Below are 24180 nucleotides of genomic sequence, written 5' to 3'. Positions count from 1 at the left end.
TGGATGTTTAGCTTGACTAGTGGTGGTTAAACAATAAATGGTGCTGGTTAATCCTCCAGTTTTAGAACCAGGAGCAAAGCCCGCTCAATATGTACATACTACTAGCTTTTCCAAACATTTTGACCATCTCATGAAAGCATCTGAACTAGGTGCAACCCCTACACATGGAAACATGAGCGTATCCCTCGGCTTACCAAGAACACTCGGTCAAGAAAGAGGGAAGTTTCTAATTCAACACATGGTGGATTCCTACTATAAAACCTCTCTCTACACACAAGATCACCCCACTACAAGGCAACTCACCCGCGCTTAGCCCCTATGCATGGGTTTAGGATTTAAATCGATAACGAGGGAGAACAATCCAGTGGGGTAACGAAATAGAATTAAGTGGGCTTCCCTAAGAGCCTCCCTCCCTTCAACTAAACTGTCGAGAACCTAACTTCCTCAACTAGGGTGAACTACCCCCATCCTTTGGACCAACTTCAATCTCTCTTCCTCAGGATGGATTCCCCAAGATGGAGCATAACAACTGTGGATCGATCCTCTGACCAGAAAAAAAATTAGATGCAATAGATCTTCTTCCACCATAGAATAGTAGGTGCATACAATAGTAGGGGCCCCAACATAACCCCTCTCTCCATTTACCATTGTTCTCGCAGACATGACTGTAGAAGTGACCAATGTCCATTTAGCTAATAAACCATCGATCAATTGATCATTTTTCTCGAAGACATGACTGGTGAAGTGACCAAAATCAATGACCCTAACCTACACCGCACATCTGGAGAGGTGTTAGTTGTTCCTCACTACTTCCCTTCATCCGACAGAGGCAACAAAGAAAGCAACCTCGGTGATAGATCCATCTTGTGATCTTGTGGGCGACTACTACTATAGTTGTCCTTCACTACTCTATGCTCCGATATCTGCTACTACTCAAATTGAGCTAAATATGTACAAATTGAGGTGATATCCCTACTGCAAAACCGTGAGAGCACTGTGTAGTGATCGAGTGCTATTTTTTGTCGGTGTTTTGGAAGGGAGCATAAGTGTACCGTTAGGAAGGTGGTATAAAATGGTGAAAGATGATAAGATATGGAGGTAAGATAGGGAGGTAAGTGATGAAGGATGTAATGGTGAAAGAGTAAGTTAGGATATGTTAGGGGTTTGGAAGGTAGGGAAGTGAATGGGGGGAGATAAATTAAGGATGTGAAGGATGGAATGGGGTTAGGTAGGTGAAGTAAAAGTAAGTGTGTATGAGGTTAAGGTTTAGGATAGGATGTAGGAAAGTGGAGGAGGTTAAGATAGGGGATATGAAAGGTAGATGGAAGGTAATAATGATAGGAAGTGAGGTAAAGGTTATGAGGTGTGGGTTATAAAATAGGGTGTAGGAAATGGAAGGAAGGGTCATATCACTTTGAGAGTTTTCACCAAGATGAGTAGCCCGAGTATGGACCTCAAATCTTATAAGCCATGAGGATCCACTTGTAGTAGAGGAGCATATACTTGCATCTTGGGAGCTTATTAGGAGTTTGCCTTGAATTTGGGAAATACACATAGAGGAGATAGAATATTGATCAATACACATTACCTAGCCTCATCATGCATAAATACAAGAGGTATAGACTATAGCAAGCACATATCATGAGCTAAAGGATCATATTCGAGAGTTGCTTCATCTACAATCCTCTACATTTTTAAGATCCACAAATGGGGTTGAGGTTAAGTCTTGGTTACTTAGCTTGGACTTATGCTTTGGGTTGCATCTATATGTGAGAAACTTCAAGGCATCATTTTCAATGCAATTTTTGAGATTCCACCTTGTGGTACTGGGAGGATAAAATGCACCAACTCACATTGGAAACCCTCTCCAGATACCAATATTTTAGAGTGCTTCAAAGTGTGTTCTATTTCAAAATATTTTTGATAGAGATGCATAGATGAGTTTCACAATTTACATAATAAGATTTCATAGTGGCTCAACATGAGAGTTAGTTTTTGGAGTTCTTGTAGTTTGTATATTACATTCAAGACAAGTTACTAGTCAATTATTTCATTAGGGGTGGAAAGCCCAAAATTTTCAGTTTTCCTACACATGACCAATCCAAATGACTTTAGGGTTGCTATGACAAAGTCTCTTATGGAAAAGGAGATACATGGGAGGACACAAGAGGCATGAGAGAAGTTTGTAACCAGCTATGGCAAAGTCTCTCATTTTAGGTATGAGAGACTATAGGGCTATCAAGCTAGGCCTTCTATGACTCAACAACCTTTTAGGGGAGAATGTAGTGTTTTTAGTAATTAGGATCTTCTAATTAGGGTGGGGCCTAGCCAACATAGGGTTATATGAGAGGCACATGTGGTGTATATGTTAGTATCAGATAGAGGTTTTACAGTAGGTGGACACCATCCTAGGATGTCAAAGTAGATAGTTGATATGTGGGTCTTTACCCTCCCAACCACTCAACATATACCACCATGGGTCTTTACCCTCCCAAACACACAAAGGTCAAAGGAAGATTCACTACTACAAAACTCACTTTTTGTGACAGTCTCAAGCACTTAGGACAATCACTCCTTTCGTGGCCATTCTTCTTCACACAACACTCTCTAACATTAATTATGATGATAGTGTACCTCCTTAAACCTTCCACCAACACCTAACTCAATACCAAACTCTTTCCCAATCTCTCTAATGGACTAATTAAATCAACTCACTATGAAACTGTGATGGTCAATGCAAGGTTTAGGACAGTAGTAATTAGGATCTTCTAATTATTGTGGGGCCTAGCCAACATAGGGTTATATGAGAGAGGGGTGTGTTCAATAGTGATTTCTCCTTCAATTCTTTTACAATTAATTTATTTAGAGTGTTTAGTTCCATTTTAATCCTTTCTTTTACAATTAAATATTATTAAAAATTGTATTATTGTTCCAAATTTTGTGGATATTTAGGAGACACAAATAAAATATAAATGTAATCATTCCATATTTTTGTAGGAGATATTGGAATGAGATTTCACATGCTACTACATGACTAGATTGAAGAGAAACTAGAGTCAAATCATTTAGCTTGGCCATGACACAAAGTCTTTGAATAGATTCCAATCTTGGTGAATGGAATGAAAATCCCAAACAATTAATGAATGGTGAGACAAGTAGAGGCATCTATAAATTTTGTTTTGAATAAAATAAAGAAAAAATGGGACTAAAACCAAGGGAAATGCACATGGAAAAGATAAAGGGTTATTTATATGAATACTCATCCCACTCCATGCCTTCTTAGATATGAATAATATTTTTAATGGAATTATGGATTTTAATGAATCCTATTTTCTTTGGTTTAATAATAAATTGAAATAAATGATAGATATGGAATGCAAAAACCTTGGTTATGATTTTGAGTGATTTAGGAGTACAAAATTTTTACTATACCATGCATCTTGGTACTTCTTACTTTTAGAAGCTCACTCCTCTAATGTTTGATAAGATAGATATGAATGATTGACCTTAAACTACATGTTTTTAAAGATGAAGGTACATTTGGGGTTTAGATGATCTTCCAATCTCTTAACTATTTTTCTCAAACCTAGCATTTTGTTTGCCCATGTGAGTGCTCCATTCCTAGAACTAATAAATAAAGAGTGTATTCATGTAGATAAATAAATTAAAATCAATTTGTGATAGTAAACATTCATGGAGCATGTATAATTAATTTATTTATGATGGACTTTTAAATGTAATAAATTATCTCCTATAGTTATCTCCTAAAGGTGGGGCAATTAGGTCCATATATGATGAAAATCAAAATAAATAGTTTGAAGATAATATTAGTTACCTAAAGGATATTCCACTTGATTATTTGGTATATCATAACTATTTTGACAAATTTTGAAACCATTAGAGGTACCTTTTGCTTCTATAGATGAGGCATTCATTCATGTCTATACTTCCACATTTTCCAAACATGTCAAACAGAGCATTTCCAACCATAAGCATCTGATATTAATTGCCCTTACCTTCTGCTTTGATAGAAGCTTATACTCTATTCCAAAGCTCCCATTTTGGCACAAGTAGAGAGTACGTTGGCAAATAAAACTGATTGAAATGGAAATCTATTTGTTCCTTACCTTCAAAAGTCTTTAATGGCTTCATTGAGTCCTTTCGTCTTCCAAATGCACCTGCACGAACTTGAATTCTCCTTCAATGCTTGATTGCCTGTTCACTTGGAATTGAATTGATTTTATAATTAAGAGATCACTTGAATTGTAGGTAGACCCCTTCAAATGATAGGGTAGGCTTCCTTTTATACCTAATATATGTCTTGAAAGGATTTTATCCTGATGGCTTTAAATGAAAGTACTTTCTCTTCTATCTGGTATTGGTGGAGCAGAGGTTGCATTGCATCATCCTAGGATACATATTTATGCAGATACAACACAAGTTAAATTTATCCCAGGTCAATGCAAAGCAACCTCTGCTCTAGAGATCACCAGAAAATAAAGAAAGAACTTTAAGTTAATGCCATCAGGATAAAAGTCTTTAACCAAGACAGATAAATGGTAGGCAACTAGATCTATTTGGAATGCATTACCCAAACACCACAATCGATCAGTCACCTTTGAAAAGAAAGTGGTATGATGAAATATTTAGGCATGAAATAGATGAAATGCACTCTATACTACTGCTACACAATATTTTGGTCGATGATATTTTTAAAATAGTAAAGGAAGGTGTATGGAACAACCAAATTCTTATCATTATAAACAATGAATATTTTAAGATCCTTTTATGATGTGTAAGTTGAGAATATTTTATGAAAGGTCCCTAAATGAACACTTTAAATTGATTTTAATATACCTTGAAGTGTGCAATATGGAAGGTTTGTATTTGTTGGTGTAAATAATTATTCATCATGGATATTATTACACTTACTTAAGTTTACTTAGGATAATGCATTTCATAGTAGTTTGGATATGAGACACTTGGGTGTTTGTGCCACATTGGGATAGTGTGTGTAGGAGAAATTCCACCTTTTATGGTGTTGATTTTGTTGTTACACTCCACTCTTATTGTTACACTCCACCTTTGGTGGGTGATCCACCTCATGTGGAATATTATATTATTTCTCCTACCTACCCACACCTATTTCCTACCTACCCTTGTTTCTTATTGAGCCACATGTCATATTTGTGTGCTCATACATATCCCTAGCCTTGCCTATATAAGCAGGCTCATCTACATTGTAAACAACTATTGAACAGCTATGTTATTGATCATTTCTATTGATGAGAATACAGTTTATTCTTGTCCCATATTATGTCTCTATTTTGAACATTTCATTGAGCTCTTGATCTTGGCAAAATCCAACATGGTATTAGAGCTATTGGGGCTTCATTGATTCGTCTTGAAGAGGCATTATTGCGACGTCAAGAGGCAGATCTGAGGAGCAACATCTTTTGGAGGCGTCCTAGACTAGATCCGACCCCGCCATTGCGTCGAGAAGGCCGTTTCCATAAATTTTGGTTATAAATTCGGCCTATTTTGGTGAGAAATTTTTTTTCCCCAATTTTGCTATAATCGTACAGATTTTCGGAATATTATTATATTTTTCGAAAAAGAATAATTTATTTTTCTAAAAATATTTTTCAAAAATTGAAAAAATAAAAAAAATTCGAAAAAAAAATTGATTGAAAAATAAAATAAAATCAAAAAAAAAAATTGTTTTTTGGGGGGTCCGCAGACCCCCCCCCCCCGTACCCGTACCTGGCAGGTGTGTACGTCGCCTGACGCAGAGCCCATACCCGACACTACTGCGACCGCTGCCACGCCAGAAACCTCCCGCCACCGTCCGAGCCAAGCGCCCAGTGCCTCCCGAGCCACGACGCCACCGCTGCCACGCCGCCTCCTCCCGCCGACCGCCCGCGTCCCGCTCCGCCTCCCTGTCATCGTCTGCCACGACGTCGCCGCTGCCACGCCGGCTCCTCCCTGCAACACTCCGAACTTCGCCGTAGACTGCTTCTTGGCCGCACCTCCTGGCACCACCAGTGTCGCTGGCAAAGAGCCCTCTGCCAACTGCCGCCTCCAACTCCTTCGCCACGCGGACACAGGCCAACCAAAACCGGCGAACCCGTGCCCGCCACGTGGTAGGCGGCCACTGGCCCACGAACCTTTCGTATAGTGACACGCAGGCCATCCGTACCCACAGTCATCTGCCACATGTTTTATCCAGTCAGCGAATCCGTACAGTACGGTCAGCACAGTCACGTGGCCACGTCATCTGTCCGTACAGTACGGACGCCCAGTCAGTAGGGGGTGAAGTTTTTGCTACGGTCATACAGCCATCAAATTTAACCCAGTGACTTGCTGACATCAGTGCCACATCAACAGGGTTTGAAAATTTTTGGACCCCCTCTCATTTGCATTTTTGATTTTGCAGTTCAATTTCAAATGGCCATAACTTACTCATTTTTGCTCCTTTTTGGTGCAATTTTTTTTTAAATGGGCTATAATTTCGTGCTCTCCACAGTGGTGAAGAAATTTTTTGCTTTTGATGCATGGATTTTTCAGAAAATGCAGTTTTTGGTGACTGTACCTGAGTAATCCCAGTTTTTGCAACTTCAGAGGCTTCGTTTGGGGTCATACGACCTCCTTTTCAGGTGCCGTTTTTTTTTAACGTGCATATTATTTTTTCTACTTTCACATGATGCTATCAGATTGATGCCATTGTAAGTAGAAATTGTACTTTTAGATTTTGGCCATTTTTGGCTCTTTTGGTACTTGTATATTTGCTTGAATCTTAGTTAGATTAATTGCACTATTGATTGAAGTCTCTTGTATCTCATTTGAGAAGTTGTAAAATTTTCATCATAATCCCACTTTGCCTTGTTTTGCAAGTGGCTCATTGTAATCGCACTAAGTATAAAGTGCCAAAATCATCACTTTAGGGGGGGTACTTTGATTGAGTGAATTTGGGGGGGTGTCTCTTGTGCTTTTGTGCTCTTTTGTTCCTTCCTTTTTTCTGTTATGGGTTCTTCTAAGTTTCCTCTCTTAACTCCACATAATTATGCTACTTGGAAAATTGATGCATGGAGTAAACTTATGGAAAAAGGACTCACTCATTACATTGATGGAACTATTGTTGCTCTAGCTGATCCTAAGACTGATCCAATTGGTCACTTAGATTGGCTCACTTAAAATATCATGGCAATTGGTACCTTAAGAAAGTATGTATCAAAGGATCTCATTTTTCATATTGAGAAATGTACTCTAATCAAGGATGCTTGGCAAAAGTTTCAAGACTTGTATGGTCAAGTTGATGAGATTAGGGGATATCAAATTAATAGTGATCTCACCATGTTAGATCCCAAGAACTTTGATACTATACAAGATTATGTCACTAAGGCAAATGAGTTGAGGGCACAAATCAAAGATTGTGGCATTGATAAGAAGGATACTCAATTGATATTCAACTTGATAGGCAAGCTTCCACAAGAATATGCAGCATTTGTTTCTAGTTTCCAAACCCATAGGATGACAATGGGTTCAAGCTACACAATGCCTACATTTGATGCTTTCAATGAAATGTTGATGATGGAACAAACTAAGTTGATAAGCATGGGCATTCTTAAGGCTTCTAAGTCTCAAGCCTTAGTGGCAAATCAAGGGAACAAAGGAAATCAAGGAAAGGACAACTCAAACAAGAAGAAATGGCAATCAAAGCCTAAAGAAAAAGCACCATCTTCTCCACAACAAGGAGATTCATTCTCTTCCAAGAAAGATAATTCACCAAAGAGAGAGAGACCTACTTGTGCTTATTGTAAAAAGATTGGTCATGAGGAACATCGTTGCCATTCTAAGAAGATTGATTAGCTTACACATATCATCAAAAAGCATCACATTGATTTGCCTAAAGTCTACAAGAAGGATGATTCATCAACTTTCACTTCCTCACATTCAAAAGGAAAAGGGCAAGCATTCATGGCTTCTACAAGTGGAAAGACTCACTCTTTTGGAACAAGAAAAGGAAAAGCCCTATGTGCTACTATCAGTCATGATTCAGAGAGATGACTTCTAGATTCAGGGGCTTCTCATCATATGGCATCTTCGCAGTCTATGTTCTCTACATTTGAGCCTTGCACCATGCCACAGATTTTGATGGGCAATCATACATACATGGATGTGATTGGGAAAGGATCTATTGACATTGGGGATAACTCCTTCAATGATGTGTTGTGTGTACCCCACTTGACAAACAATCTCCTTTCTATCTATCAAATCACACATGGCGCAACTAAGAGAGTTGTGGAGTTCACACCTGACTCAGTTTTTATTAGAGACATGGAGACTAGAGATATCATTGCAACTGGGGTGGTTGATCATGCATCTCGGTTATACTCCTTTTCAGATTTTGTTGATGATGATGATTTCACATTTGATGATTCTACATATGATGATCACACTTATTGTGATGGTTCAGATTTTGAGGAGAACTTTGGACACTTGAACATGGGGATTCTCACATGTGACCCCATTCTTGAGTCTTGTATTTCATCTCCTCATATTGATATCACATCACCTATTGTACCTGATTATGTGGATAGTGCGACAGTTTTGCCTTCATGTGATTCAGTGCAGCAGGATATTCATTGTCTTCCAGCTTCAGATTCATGGGATGATTACTTGACAGACATTGCAGGTTTGTTTATGGAATCCTACATTGCAGATTTGGGAGACATCATTGATGACATTCATCTTCTCTTTGATGAAGATGATCCTTCTTCGATTGTTGTGAGGGCACACTCTGACCCTCTTGTTCATTCTCTACATGATCATTCTTTAGAGGTTGACATGATTGTAGATAGTTATGTACAGTAGTTGGAGGAGGTCTCTTTATGTTTTGAGGAGACATGTGAGTCTTTGGGACATGTTCTACATCCATCTCCACTAGATCTTGGAGTGCCTTTTTTAGCAGTGTGGCACAATTTACCACCTTTGGAAGGGGTATCTTTCAGCATCGACATGGGGACACTTGAGCAGTTTTCAGAGATTCCTTTCATCATGAGTATTCTTCATACATCTTCCCTTCATGATTGGGGAGACTTCATGGATACACCTTTGGTTTTGTTTCTTCCTAAGGGGAGGAATGTTGTTCGACGTTCGTGGAGCAATTTCTTCATACACCGAGCTTCTTCCATTGAGGGGGGGTCACAGTTTGATTTCTCTTCTTCTCTCATATGGGGGGGACTTTTTCCTCACATGGGGTTTTGTTCCTCACATTCTTCTATGAGAGTTCTATTGTATGTTTTCATCTCTCTTTTTGGGGGAGGTTTTTTTCCCATTGGGTTTTTCTCTCTTTCCCCACTTTGTGAGAGATTTCATTGCATTGGTTTTCTTGCATGCGCATTTGTACATGGGTACCTAACATGGCCCCGTAGCCGGGACCCATCTTGCATTGCATTAGTTGCATTGTAGACTTAAGTGCATTCCCCTAAGTTGCACTTAAGGGGGGGTGTTGGTGTAAATAGTTATTCATCATGGATATTATTACACTTACTTAAGTTTACTTAGGATAATGCATTTCATAGTATTTTGGATATGAGACACTTGGGTGTTTGTGCCACATTGGGATAGTGTGTGTAGGAGAAATTCCACCTTTTATGGTGTTGATTTTGTTGTTACACTCCACTCTTGTTGTTACACTCCACCTTCGGTGGGTGATCCACCTCATGTGGAATATTATATTATTTCTCCTACCTACCCACACCTATTTCCTACCTACCCTTGTTTCTTAGTGAGCCACATGTCATATTTGTGTGCTCATACATATCCCTAGCCTTGCCTATATAAGTAGGCTCATCTACATTGTAAACAACTATTGAACAACTATGTTATTGATCATTTCTATTTATGAGAATACAGTTTATTCTTGTCCCATATTATGTCTCTATTTTGTACATTTCATTGAGCTCTTGATCTTGGCAAAATCCAACAGTATTCTTAATCTCCTACCCATTTCTTAATGTAAAAGATGATATCTTTATTAAATATCTCCTCTATTGAATATCTTTATTAACTTGATTTCTCCTTCAATTCTTGATGGATGCTTGATTTCCTGTTCACTTGGAATTGAATTGATTTTATAATTAAGAGATCACTTGAATTGTAGGTAAACCCCTTCAAATGATAGAGTAGGCTTCCTTTTATACCTAATATATGTCTTGAAAGCATTTTATCCTGATGGCTTTAAATTAAAGTACTTTCTCTTCTATCTGGTATTGGTGGAGCAGAGGTTGCATTGCATCATCCTAGGATACATATTTCCGCAGATACAACACAAGTTAAATGTATCCCAGGTCGATGCAAAGCAACCTCTGCTCCAAAGATCACCAGAAAATAAAGAAAGAACTTTAATTTAATTCCATCAAGATAAAAGTCTTTAATCAAGATAGATAAAAGTTGAGTTTGATTGTCATCATTTACTTTGCCAAATTATTCACATGTAACTCTTGAATCAATTTCCTACTCACAAGAATTTTATTATGTCTCAAATATAGGGAAATGAAAGGCTTCAAATAGAAAACTTGTACATGCAACTAAATCCATTGACTAATCAGAAGAACAAAATTAAGAAATGGTTTGATCATCTGAGAGATGTTGTAGACTTGCAACTCACCAGCTACTTAGTTTTTGCAGGTAAGAATTTGTTTTGTTTTGGTTATGGTTGCGGTGTTTATAGGGAGACATTTAAAAATTTATATCTATTTTCACTATTTAATGGTTTATGGGTTTGTAATGCTAATTGAATTTTCTTTCATATTTTTGTATATATTCTTTATAATAGCCTATTATATTGATTTGTTCTATTATGCATAATGGTGTGGGTCAGATGGCTTTGTCGTTGGTGCATGAAAGCATTGAATGAGTTCTACTTTTAAAAATTACATGAAACATTTTTAATTTATTTGATTCAGTGTTATTTGCAAAAAATGATTATCAATGTTGTTTCCTTTCTCCAAGAATTGTCTAGGATCTTTCCGTCAGATAATATGTAACATCGAATGACTAAATCTTTTCATTACAAATGCTTATTTTATTTAATTATTATCTAAGCATGAATTAAAATTTATATCTGTACGGAAGCAGAACATAAAAGCTAAAGAGTCATGTGCAAGCAAATTTCCTCAAAGAAAACAAGCAAGCATTATCTTGAATGACATGGAAACAAGCTTATCAGCTGCCTAGAAGAGAGCAATTGGAGAATGGCAGAGGAAAGTGTTTAAGGGTGATAAATAGATAGAGAGTATGCAATACAAACAAACAATGTCTAGAGTGTCTGATGTGATGTCTCTAATTTATGTCCGGAGGGACTAACTGGTTTTGGAGTTCCTACGAAACCTATTGGGCCACACTTGGAGGAAATCAATGTGTTCATGCAAGGAGCACCTTTTTTCTATTATGAGAATGATGCTTTTGCACCGAGGGATATTTGGAAGTCAATATCCAAAAATTTCTATAGTGTGGAACCAGAGTTGTCAGACTCGAAGTAATTTTCAGCTTTCAAAAGACCAAGAGGTTATGTACACAATCTCCCAATAGAAGGGCAATTTCAAGCATTACCTCTCCCCCCCATGACTATTAAAGAAGCACTTCCTCAAACAAAGGACTATTGGCCTCCATGGGATCAAAGAAAAAAATTGAAGCATAGACACTAGACGATGTGGTGGTGTCCTTCATGAAGAACTCATTCGTGTGCGAGTGATCGATTGCGGTATTTGGTAATGCATTCCAAATAGATACAGTTGCATGCCATTAGGATACAAGTATTTAATCAAGACATTACCCATTTGGAATGCAACTGTATCTATTTGGAATGTATTACCCAAACACCGCAATCGATCACTCGCACACGAAGTTCCATGAGTGTGATCTTTTTCAAATCCTAATATGATTTCTATCTTGTCAACCTCTAGAGGAGCCACCTAACTTGGCCCCACCCAAACCAAGATCCATTCTTCCCACTTTTCAAGATTGTATTTCTCTTCACTATCTTGCAGTTTCCCTCGTGAATTTTCAATTATAGTGCAGAGTTCTTCATGAAGGACACCACCACATCGTCTAGAGTCTATGCTTCAATTTTTTTCTTTGATCCCATGGAGGCCAATAGTCCTTTGTTTGAGGAAGTGCTTCCTGAATAGTCATGGGGGGGGAGAGGTAATGCTTGAAATCGCCCTTCTATTGGGAGATTGTGTACATAACCTCTTGGTCTTCTGAAAGTTGACAATTACTTCGAGCCCGCCAACTCTGGTTCCACACTATAGAAATTTTTGGATATTGACTTCCAAATATCCTTCGGTGCAAAAGCATCATTCTCATAATAGAAAAAAGGTGCTCCTTGCATGAACACATTGATTTCCTCCAAAGCGTGGCCCAATAGGTTTCGTAGGAACTCCAAAACTAGTTAGTCCCTCCAAACATAAATTAGAGACGTCACATCAGATACTCCAGACATTATTTGTTTTTATTGCATACTCTCTATCTATTTATCACCCTTTAACACTTTCCTCTGCTTTTCTCCAATTGCTCTCTTCTAGGCAGCTGATGAGCTTGTTTCCATGTCATTCAAGATAATGCCTGCTTGCTTTCTTATAGGAAATTTGCTTGCACATGACTCTAAAGCTTGTATGTTCTACTTCCATACAGATATAAGTTTTAATTCATGCTCAGATAATAATTAAATAAAATAAGCATTTGTAATGAAAAGATTTAGTCATTTGATGTTACATATTATCTAACGGAAAGATCCTAGACAATTCTTGGAGAAAGGAAACATCATTGATAATCATTTTTTGCAAATAACACTGAATCAAATAAATTAAAAATGTTTAATGCAATTTTTAAAAATAGAACTCGTTCAATGCTTTCATTCACCAACGGCAAAGCCGTTTGACCCACATCATCTCTCGTCATCGGAATTCCGACAACAGCTAATGGAACGTCCGACAAGGATGCTGTACATCCGATGTCACTTCCATGTCGGACAGTCGTTAAGGAGCAATCATAATATCCATTAGAAATCTGACGAAAATATGCCAATATTTTGTGGTGAGGGGTGCAAATATAGCCGCCATCGGAGGAGTTCATAACAATGTCGGATGACCGACGCAAATGGCATCGTCGAATAGCCCGACGATGAGTTTTCGACGGTAAAGTTTGTCAGAAGTCCGACGTTTGGTCATTGCAAATCCAACAATTAGCCATCGGAAATTAGGCCCAAATCTACTAGTGTGGAGAAAGAGGCTATAAAATTTGCTAAAGCTTGTGAGAAGTGTCAGCTACATGGGAACCTTATACATGCTCTAGCAAGGGATCGCATACCCTTTGTTACACATTGGCCTTTTCAACAATGGGTGTTTGATCTCATTGGCCAAATATATCCCGCATCATCTAATGGACACAAGTTTATTATAACTGCCACTGAGTACTTCACTAAGCAGGGAGACATGTATTTATCCCCATATATATATTTATCCCTCTCTCATCTCTCTATTTTTATCTCAAGCCCTCTATTTTTCTCCATATAATTTTTCTTCTCCATCTCTATCATTATAATCTATTTCTCTATCCCTCTCTAACTTTCCCTCTCTATATTTCCTCTATCTTCATCTCTACATCCATCTTCTTCTCTTCCCCTCTATCTCTAGACATGTCTCTAACTCTCTACCTATCCCATCTCTCTTTGTCTCCCTATCTCTCTTCCATATTTAGAGGTATTTTCCAATCTTCCTCTCTATCTATATCTCCTTAGTCCCAACCTCTCTCTATCTCTCTCAATCTTCCCCCTCTATTTCTCCCTCTTTTTATCTGTATTTCTCACTCATTGTTACTCTTTCATTGTTGCAAATACAACATGATCTCATTCATAATGGATCCTAATTAACCTCCTAATTTAGAGGTTTTTTAGGATTATGTTTGGATCCTTGTAAGTGGATGCATAATTGATTTAAAGTTATTTCTTCTCCATTAAGACCTTTGTTGAACAAACAACATCATTTTCTAAATGCCTTGCCAATTGACCTCATGTAATACACCAATATATGCAAAAAAAATAGACCAAATGTTTCCTAATTTGACATTCCACACCTCTTCGACGTACCCATTGCACACCAAATTACAATTGCTAGTAAATATTTTTAATATATCTATATTACTAGTATACTTTAAAACAATAAAACTGTACCTTACACCTCTCGGATATATGCGAGCGTGCTTATTACAACGTCATTTTACTACATTATTACAGCGTTACAGCATGTGAGATGGCGAAGCAGAGTGGATATTGGGAAAGGTATTATAGGCGATGATACGGTGAATAAACATCACTCAACAAGCATACTACTTACCATTGCAGTTCTCTCTAGCGATTCCAAGTCTGGATCCTGGGACGTCGTGCACCATTCGAAAATTCTGCTGCTGATAGTTCCCAAATATTGGCAATACATCGCCATACCCATCCAGAGGGAGAGCGAAAGCAAGGCATAACACGGAGCCATCCTCATTCCCGGGGTATAAACTGTTTTCCATGGGAAGACTCATGTCCAGACTATCGTCAAAATGCAACGTAATGACAGGAAAGTTCATACTATCGCCGGATGGTTTGTTGTAGCACGTATCAAAGAAATCTGTGGGACTAGCCCGAGTCAGATTGGAGAGCTGACGGCGGAAAGAATCTCTCATGGCATTGTAAGCGGGCTCCACTAGCCGAGTGATAACTGTTCCCGAATCTATGATAGTCCCTCTTCCCGTTGAGTTGTCGAAGGTGAAGGTCCCCTCTGGGATGGAAACAGGCTCTCCTCCCACAGAGATTCCGTTTAGCCCCACATAATAGAAGGAAGGGTACCTAGCGTTGGACAAGAGGGGCGTGAACTGCATGCCCTGCACAGATAGAGCCCCTTTCCCCAGCATGAGAGATCCCGTGAAAGCAGAGGAGCCAAGGGAAGGAAGGCAATAAGAGAACGTACTGTCATATAACGTGGCCGTCTGAGAAACGAAAGAGACAGGGTCCCTCCCAAACCCAACCAAACCGGGCGAGCTCTGGATGATTCCACTCGCCGAACTCGCACATCCGAAGACAAAATCCTCCACCGGCTGAGAGCCTACAGTTAGCGTCTCAGACGAAATGAGCTCCTCCACCTTTGACTTGTCGCCGTACCCTTGAGTACGACGACAGTTGACATTGTTATCATTGTTCGAACAGACGCCTAGACTCTGACACTGCTGAGAAGCGCAGGTGAGATACTTATACGTGGACGACTTGGATGGCTCGAATTGCTCACTTGAGCAACCGGAGCAGGGATTGCAGGGTATTCAGGCGACATCGCTGCCAGTATCGAGGACAGTGTAGAAGCTCTGCGCAGGCGTGCCGAAACCCAGCTTGATAATGTAGTTTCCCGTGTTGATGGCCTGCCCCGAGGCCAACGGGATGTTTGCGTCTTCTTGGGGATTAACCATACTCTTGCCGGCGCTCCATCACCCTTTCACCATTGCTCTGTAGCGCTGGGTGTCGCCTTTGATTAACTCAGATATCGCCGTCCACCATGATGAATTGGGGAGGCGGAATGGAGAACACTTGCCGTGAATGTGCATCACACTCAAGCTTGATGTTTCCGATTCAAGCGCAGAGCAGTTCTTGTTATCCTCTGCATCTTTCCATTTGAATGACGCAAGGTTTACTCTGGCAACCTTACTGCTTTCTGCCCACACACAAACAAGTAATAGAAAAGACACTAGGACTGAGCATATACGCTTTGCCATTGTCGTCTTTGGCAAGCACAGGTCTCAGATGAAAATATCATCAAGATGGCCGTATTTATAGACGTGTAATAAACTATCGCTTAACTTGTCGATCCCATTGGCTTCCGCGTCCCCTTCTAGTTGACTTGACTCCTCCATATAGACTTCAATTTATGTACGCAATTGAGTCGTCGTCTCTGCTTCTTAAATGACTTGACTTCAATATATGGACGCAATTTGTTCGCTTCACAATTTTCCACAAGTTATGCCCGCATTTCGCGCAATTAGAATTTTAGTTTTCCTTCCTCGCCAACCACTTTCCTTTCAATATTTGACTTAAGCCGTTTCTGACATAAGGGCTGGGGAGATATTTCACACAGAAATGGCTATCCACCTTCTAGGATATATCAATATATAAATTACTTTTCATACATAATATTTTATGTATTGGTGCATCTTAGCATGTGAACAATCATTTTCATTTCACACTAGTTACTAAATTATTAGACATTATCACTCAATCAACCAATCAATTCATTACTATTAATTATAATTTAGATTATGAAAAAAGTTTTAATTGTTTATTATTATATTAATTTTATTTAAAGAATATTTTTATATTAAATTAGTTGAGTCAATAAATATGTAATGAATACTTAAAAATTGAATAGAGAGGATAGATATATTAATGTTTGAAAGCAATGATGCAAAAAATTCAATATCATGTTAGAATCATTTGCAAAAAATACTTTCAACAAAAAATATGTTAAGTAATCTTTATACAATCTTAAAAATTATTGTAATTTAAATCTTTGTCTCATGAGTTGGAACTTGAGCATCATGTCTTTGATTTGATGCATGAGAATAAACATAGTTGAATGGAAAGGAATTGACAGAATGTGTGCACAAAGGTTTCTCACCTTTGCTGTCCATATGTCTTAATATGTCAAAGTGGTGTTTACAAACACATTTGATGAAATCACAAGACTTATACGTTCAACTTCTTCTAAGTCAACACATTAGGTGGAGTATGGTCAGCTTTACATCATTCAGTGAATATCTAATGTCAATATTCAAAAATGTGTAAATGGATTAATATAAATGATATGGATGAAGATTTGTTGTCCTTTAGAAAATGAAGCATGCTTAATAGCAATTTCTCCTTATTCAACCATATTTTCTACATTTATTTTCCATGTGAATTAATGACACATTAGTATGTTTAAATAGAATAATATAATAATAACTCACAAAAATATGTACCAAGTCAACTTATGATAACTAATACAAAAAATATGAAAAAAATAAAATTTAAATTAGAATGTTAATTTCTTTTTATTCAAACTTACATGCCTCAAATTACAAATCTAGTGAACATAATAGGCCTCATAGAAGACTGCAAAGGAAAAGGAAACATCTTTAGTGAACATAATAGGCCTCATAGAAGACTACAAAGGAAAAGGAAACATAGAAACAAAAGATGAAATTAGGAAGGTTAATAGCAAGCAAAGGAGAAGGACACATAGAAACACAATATGAAATTAGTAAGGTTAATAGTAAGTGAATATTTTATGATTTTTTTAATTATCCTTTAGAGATGTAGTTGTACGAACATTCATTTTACGATCATGATCCATTATTTATTAATGAGGCTTTTTGTTTTCAATTTATTGATAGGTTAATCGAATCTATCTTGAATGGCATCCCTTCACATAGTAGAATTAGTATTTTTTTTTTATCAACAAGGGGCTGAAGCCTTCGAGAATTTATATTATACTATAAAAGAGTGATACAATATGCATAGGAGTATAGTAGTGTTCTGGATAACTGCTAATAACATTTAAAAACTTCAAACTAACCCCGACATCCAGACTGGTAAATATACATAATTTACCACCCGCAAGACCAACCTAATTAGACACCCAAAATTCTATACAAAAGGCCTTTGTCTAGCTATATCCCATAAGTAAATATAAAACTATCTAAGGAATTATATATATATATATATAGGGGCCAAAGAGGACTACTCCCCTACTATTCGAAATGCATTTTGAAAAATATAAAAAACATCAAAGCATGCTAATTCATGACCATTTTTTTGTCCTTGTCACCTGGGAGATGAAAGTTAGGGTGTGCCACATCCATGTTGCTTGGTCTTAGTCCTTTCTCCTAAAAAATTGACGTAATACCATCCACCTTTATCTCAGACTGTTCTTCCTCATTGTTAGTATTGATCCCATCCACTCTCATGTAGTTGTGAATCCAATGATCCCTTTCATTGTTCCTCATTCAGTAGAGCTTCATCAAGAAGATCACATTGCATTTGATACCCGCTTTCCTAGCTTCAAAGGCCCTTGCATCCTCAATCACCAAAATGGGAAGGTGTGGCACTGTCTTCCCATCTCAGATGATGACCTTATAATCCTTAGGGTAAGGAATTGTCATTTCATCACTAATGTTGTCCATGACCTTGTCCAAGTTTCCAAGAATCTCCTTTTTGAAGATTTTCTGACATGACAATGCATCACGACATCCTTGGACTCACCCACATGAAGGAGCGTAGCTAAAAACACTGTAGGAATTTTTGTGTTGACTCTATATTTGTGGGAAGTGAAGATGAACTCCCCACCCAGAATCCTCATTATTGGTTGCGCCACCAGACTATGAGAATGAATCAACACCTCTTTCATTCTTCTATCCTTGATTTCTCCAATGAATGCCATTTGCCTCTTACTCACAATCATATGAATGGGAAGCTCCATTGAAATTGCCCTTTGCTTCTCCTCACACCTCAAATATTTAACCTCCCAACTTGATGTCTTTGGCTATCACACCAATATATTTATAGAAAGGTTGTGGATTCGCCCAATTTTTTGCGTACATAATTGTATTAGTATTAAATAAATAAATATATAATTGAATATATGACAAATATACTTTTAATTAGTTTTCATATAAAAAATAATAATACACTATTCATAAAATATGGTGAGTAGTAAAAGATACAATTTGAATACAAAGTGTTTAAAGAGAGTTAATATCAAACAATTAGACAAGAAAGTACACAAAAATTTAGTAGGAAGTCAAAGTCAAATTGAAACTCAAACAACAAGAATTTATAAAATTCATAATTTATACAATTACACTTTTAAAGGAAAAATTCAAAACTTTTTCAATTATTCTAGGGGAGCGGGACTTATAGTCATGTGAGCTAACTTCACCAACATATAGCTATTACATGGAATATCGTAAGACCTCCATTTAAAAAAAATAAAAAATGGACACTTATCTATCCACAAGTTTTTTTAATCACGGAATACATACACACACACACTTTTTTAATATAATATTCTTATATTTATGTGTTCAACTATGAGTCTATTTTGACCAATATTTATAATGCAAGACTACTTAACTAGTATAGATTCTTTTTCATGTGTAAGCCTACTTAACTAGTATAGATTCTTTTCAATGATAAATAAATTTCAAATTTCAAATTTATGTTAAATATAGTTCAAAATATAGATACAAATTAAAAAAATAATTCAATTTTAATTAAAGTACAAATGATATTAAAAATATAATGGATTATTTGTAAGATATGAAACATAATCATTTACTAATCCTAATAATAAGTACAATATATATAAATAAGAAAATATTAAATTTATAATTATATAAATTCACTCTCATATGCTAATTATGAATTTATTTCAAAAATGACTAATGAAATATTAATTCATACTATGGAATATCTCACATTATATCTTAAGATTGGATATAAAGAAGTAAATATCTTGTGTCATGTCATCCAAGCTTCATATAAGTTCCACGCAAGCTATTGGGTGGATTTTAGTGGGAACATATGAATGGTATAGCTTTTATTGTTTATCATTATATAAAGTATGTTCATGGAGGTAGTGTTGTAATATTTAGAAGAGATTAATATGAACCATTCATGCATTTGAGTTATTTCAATTTGGACAGTTATCTTCTTGCTTGCAAGGAACTTCCTTACGATAGGGAAAAATATTTATGTCATCTATAGATAAAATTATTACAACAAAGAAAGAAAAAGGGAAAGATAAGAGGTAAGTTTGTATTTCGTAAATTTAGACATGCATCACTATCAAATTCATCAAGAAAAAAAAAATGTTTATTATACCAAACTTTGGAGGAAGATATGATAGAAAAATTGGGAAGAGGATGATTCTTTGGAGGATGATCCTCTAAGATTTGTTCTGTGATTCATTAACATTCTTGTACATTCTATATTTATAATTTTTTGTTTGTATTTTTTTTTTCATAAATTTTTTATTACATTTTGACAAAAATTTTTCTACCTTGTTTTTTGTGATCTCACTTCAACTTTTATATTGAGATAAATAATTTTTTTTCCTTAATGTGGGAGCTTAATTTATATGTCATTTTTGTTTTTTTAACCTATTCTTTCTTTATGTGTCAAGTATTTTACTTTTATATTCTACTTATTAGTTTCTAAGCATACTTGGTTTGTATTCTTTCTGTGTTTATGTTTCATCTTTCCCACTTTTTAATGTTCTCCTATTTAACTTATTTACATATAATTTTTGAAACTATGATCTTAAAATTTCATATAGTTATTTCTTCTATATAACATGTTTATGTCTTTATGCTTATGATCCTTAGTCATTTTGATTCTTTATCAGTGCATGTAAATTTATGTAATTATCTTACTTATTTGTGTTTATATGACTATATTTTCATTTGATTGCATTCTTTATACACTTATATGATTTATAATTAACTTTTAGAGCTATGTTTTTCCTTTAAGAGTTTTTCATTTAGAGTGCAATTGTTCCTTGATAATCATTGACATCCTATGTGTTTTCATGCTTACATACTTTGTGTTCTTACATGACTAGTATTTAAAACTTATTATTTTCTTGCATGTGATTGTAATCATTACATATTTTCACATGGCTTATCATGCATCATTTCCCTTTTCCTCTAGTTTCTTGCATACTATGAATGTAAGTAAAGAGATAGGGATGTATTATCATTAATGTACTTGTGATATATCCCACAATTAAGTAGAGCTCAATCACACATTTTCACATTGTTTGCAATCACACTACATGGTTGTACAAAGTGTGTCATATTGTGTTTTCTTTCACAATTGTATGGTTTCACATTACAATGTAATACTAAATGTGGCATATTATAGTTTTTCATTAAGTGGAGTATCACTATATCATTTTTTATATAAGAAAACTTTGTAACCTCTTGTTTTTTCTACTTTCATTTTTCATAGACAATTGAAGCAACTTCATATTTATGTGCATTTCACCTGTTTGATATAAGCTACTCAGTGTAAGTCTTTTCTTTATTTTATAGGTTGTTATAGAGTGTCCATGCTAAGAAGTTAGTGTAACATAAAAAAAATTAAAGAATGATTAATTTCTTTATATGAATAAATATCTAAATATTATTGTTTCTATTGATTGCATATATATATATATGCTAGTATCACATTCATTTCAATTATTATACATTAACTTGTATTTAGATAATTAATTAGCTAAAATGATATATTTTTTCCTAATGAATATATCTTATTTAATTTTGTATTAATAAAAAATAATAATACAATATGAAAAAAAGAATAGAAGAAGAGGTACACCTAAGAGTAGAACCGAAAAAACAATAGGATCAACGGTTGATTCTACCGGTGATATTTGAAAAAAACCTAATGATGAAGTGGTTGGCGACCAAGAAAAAGAAATTTCTGATTCCACATGACGCGGAAGACGGACACAAGCATTAAATTCAGTCTTCTACCAACACCTTTCAGAGTTTCCTTTACGTGAGACGAAATCCTACCGCGCCGACAATTCAACTAATAGTTTCTGAAATCTACCTAAGAGTAAAAGTGAACCAAGCAAAATGAAGCGAACAACTACCACAGAAACTCGAGACGAAATGCAATCCGTCGATTGTTTGGTAGTTTGTGCTTTATACATCTATAAATAAGGCCATCTTGTGAATGCTTTCACCAGTGCCTGTGCTGCTCAAAGTCGTATGACAATGACAAAGTATCTATGCTCCGTCCAAGTGTCTTTTTTATTACTTGTTTGTGTGTGGGCAGAAAACAGTAAGGCTGGGAGAGTAAACCTTGCATCATTCAAATGGAAGGAAGAAGAGGATAACAAGAACTGCTCTGCGCTTGAATCGGAAACATCAAGCTTGAGTGTGATGCACATTCACGGCAAGTGTTCTCCATTCCGCCTCCCCAATTCATCATGGTGGACGGCGATATCTGAGTCAATCAAAGGCGACACCCAGCGCTACAGAGCAATGGTGAAAGGGGGATGGAGCGCCGGCAAGAGTATGGTTAATCCCCAAGAGGACGCGGACCTCCCTTTGGCGTCGGGGCATGCCATCAACACGGGAAACTACATTATCAAGCTGGGTTTCGGCATGCCTGCGCAGACCTTCTACACTGTCCTCGATACCGGCAGCTACATCACCTGGATTCCCTGCAACCCCTGCTCAAGTTGCTCAAGTGGGCTCCAATTGTTCGAGCCAGGCAAGTCGTCAACGTATAAGTATCTCACCTGCGCTTCTCAGCAGTGTCAAAGTCCGGACTTCTGTTCGAACAACGATAATAATGTTAACTGTAGCCTTCCTCTGCGCTACGGCGACCAATCAGAGGTGGACGAGATATTGTCCTCTGAGACGCTGTCTGTGGGCTCTCAGACGGTTGAGGATTTTGTCTTCGGATGTGCGAATGCGGTGAGCGGAGTCATCCAGAGCTTGTCGTTTCCCGGTTTGGTTGGGTTTGGGAAGGAATCTCTCTCCTTCATTTCTCAGACGGCCACGTTATATGACAGTACGTTCTCTTATTGCCTTCCCTCACTCTTCTCCTCTGCTTTCACGGGGTCTCTCCTGCTGGGGAAAGGGGCTCTTTCTGCTTCGGGCTTGAAGTTCACGCCCCTCTTGTCCAACGCTAGGTACCCTTACTTTTATTATGTGGGGTTAAACGGAATCTCTGTGGGAGATGAGCTTGTTTCCATCCCAGCAGGAACCTTGACATTGGATCAGTCGACGGGAAGAGGAACAATCATTGATTCGGGAACAGTTATCACTCGACTAGTGGAGCCCGCTTACAATGCGATGCGAGATTCTTTCCGCCGTCAGCTTTCTAGTCTGAGTTTGGCTAGTCCCACAGAGAGTTTTGATACGTGCTACAACAAACCGTCAGGCGAGGTGGAGTTTCCTGTCATCACGTTGCACTTTGACGATGGTCTGGACTTGGCTCTGCCGTTGGAAAACACGTTATGGCCTGGGAATGAGGACGGCTCCGTGCTATGCCTTGCTTTCGCCCTCCCTCCGGGCGGGGAAGACGATGTACTTTCCATATTTGGGAACTATCAGCAGCAGAAGTTTCGAATTGTGCACGATGTCGCAGGGTCTAGACTTGGAATCGCTAGTGAAAACTGCGGTGCTTAGTAGTTTGTTTGCTGAGTTGTGTTTATTCACGGTATTATCGCCTGTAATATCCACTCTGCTCTACTATAATACTGTAATAATGTAGTACAAGTACGGTGTTATTTCAACCTTAACTACCGCATATATCTTAATTTTAATTTATATATAAAATATCTTTACAGATATTTTTCATGAGGCATTTATTTAAATTGTCTAAGATAGTAATGTAGGTGTGTTGTCTCTCTTAATTATTTGCTAACCAAACAAGCACTCTTTTATCTTCTTGTGATAGTTGATATTTTTCTCTATCATAAACAAATGCTATTGTATAGAGGAATCTATAAATGTGTGACAACATATTAGTAGTCTTATTTTATATTTTTTTTTTAGATTATGGGATATTGATGATTTAATTTACAAAAATTATATTAATATCATTTCATATCTCATAATTACATGATATATATGATGGATATCAATTTCATTATGCTTTGGTTTATGAAATTTCTAATGTTCATCTTTTTATAAAATTTATGATACAATAAAAATAGAATATAAGATCGTGATGTTTTTTGTTAGATCATTTTATTTTTATATTTTTAAAACATAAATGATGATGACATATTAATTAATGCATTATTGGTTTTGGTAGATAAAAAAGTTAGTAAGCTTATTATCCATCATTTTGTGCTTTGTCATGTGCTTTCATATATGGTCCTAGAATATTTTTATCTCATAACATGGTTGCGTTTTACTTTAGAGTAGTCCTTCCTTAACCAATATAATGGTCATATCTATGCATATAATGATTATGCGCCCCTTTTGGGTGCCCATGCAAAATATCTTTTGGATCATTTATGATTTTCTATTATGTTCCTTTTACATAATTATAGAGTGTATCTTTATCGCAATGTATCATAT

The 24180-nt window shown here is 36.7% G+C and overlaps 1 protein-coding gene and 1 pseudogene across 1 annotated transcript; one reads left to right on the top strand and one right to left on the bottom strand.

Moving 5' to 3' along the window:
- Nucleotides 1–14242: 14242 nt before the first annotated feature.
- On the bottom strand, nt 14243–15826 carry LOC131057683 (aspartyl protease AED3-like; annotated as a pseudogene).
- A 6013-nt stretch (nt 15827–21839) lies between these two features.
- LOC131057680 (aspartyl protease AED3-like) lies at nt 21840–23420 on the top strand. The gene has a single exon (XM_059218181.1). It carries the CDS (start codon nt 21850–21852, stop codon nt 23278–23280), a length of 1431 nt encoding a protein of 476 aa, XP_059074164.1. The 5' UTR covers nt 21840–21849; the 3' UTR covers nt 23281–23420.
- Nucleotides 23421–24180: the final 760 nt, after the last annotated feature.

Source organism: Cryptomeria japonica, chromosome 3 (assembly GCF_030272615.1).
Source record: "Cryptomeria japonica chromosome 3, Sugi_1.0, whole genome shotgun sequence".
Lineage (NCBI taxonomy): Eukaryota > Viridiplantae > Streptophyta > Pinopsida > Cupressales > Cupressaceae > Cryptomeria > Cryptomeria japonica.
The sequence above is the reverse complement of the archived record's forward strand: the minus strand, read 5'-3'. Positions and strand labels throughout refer to the sequence as shown.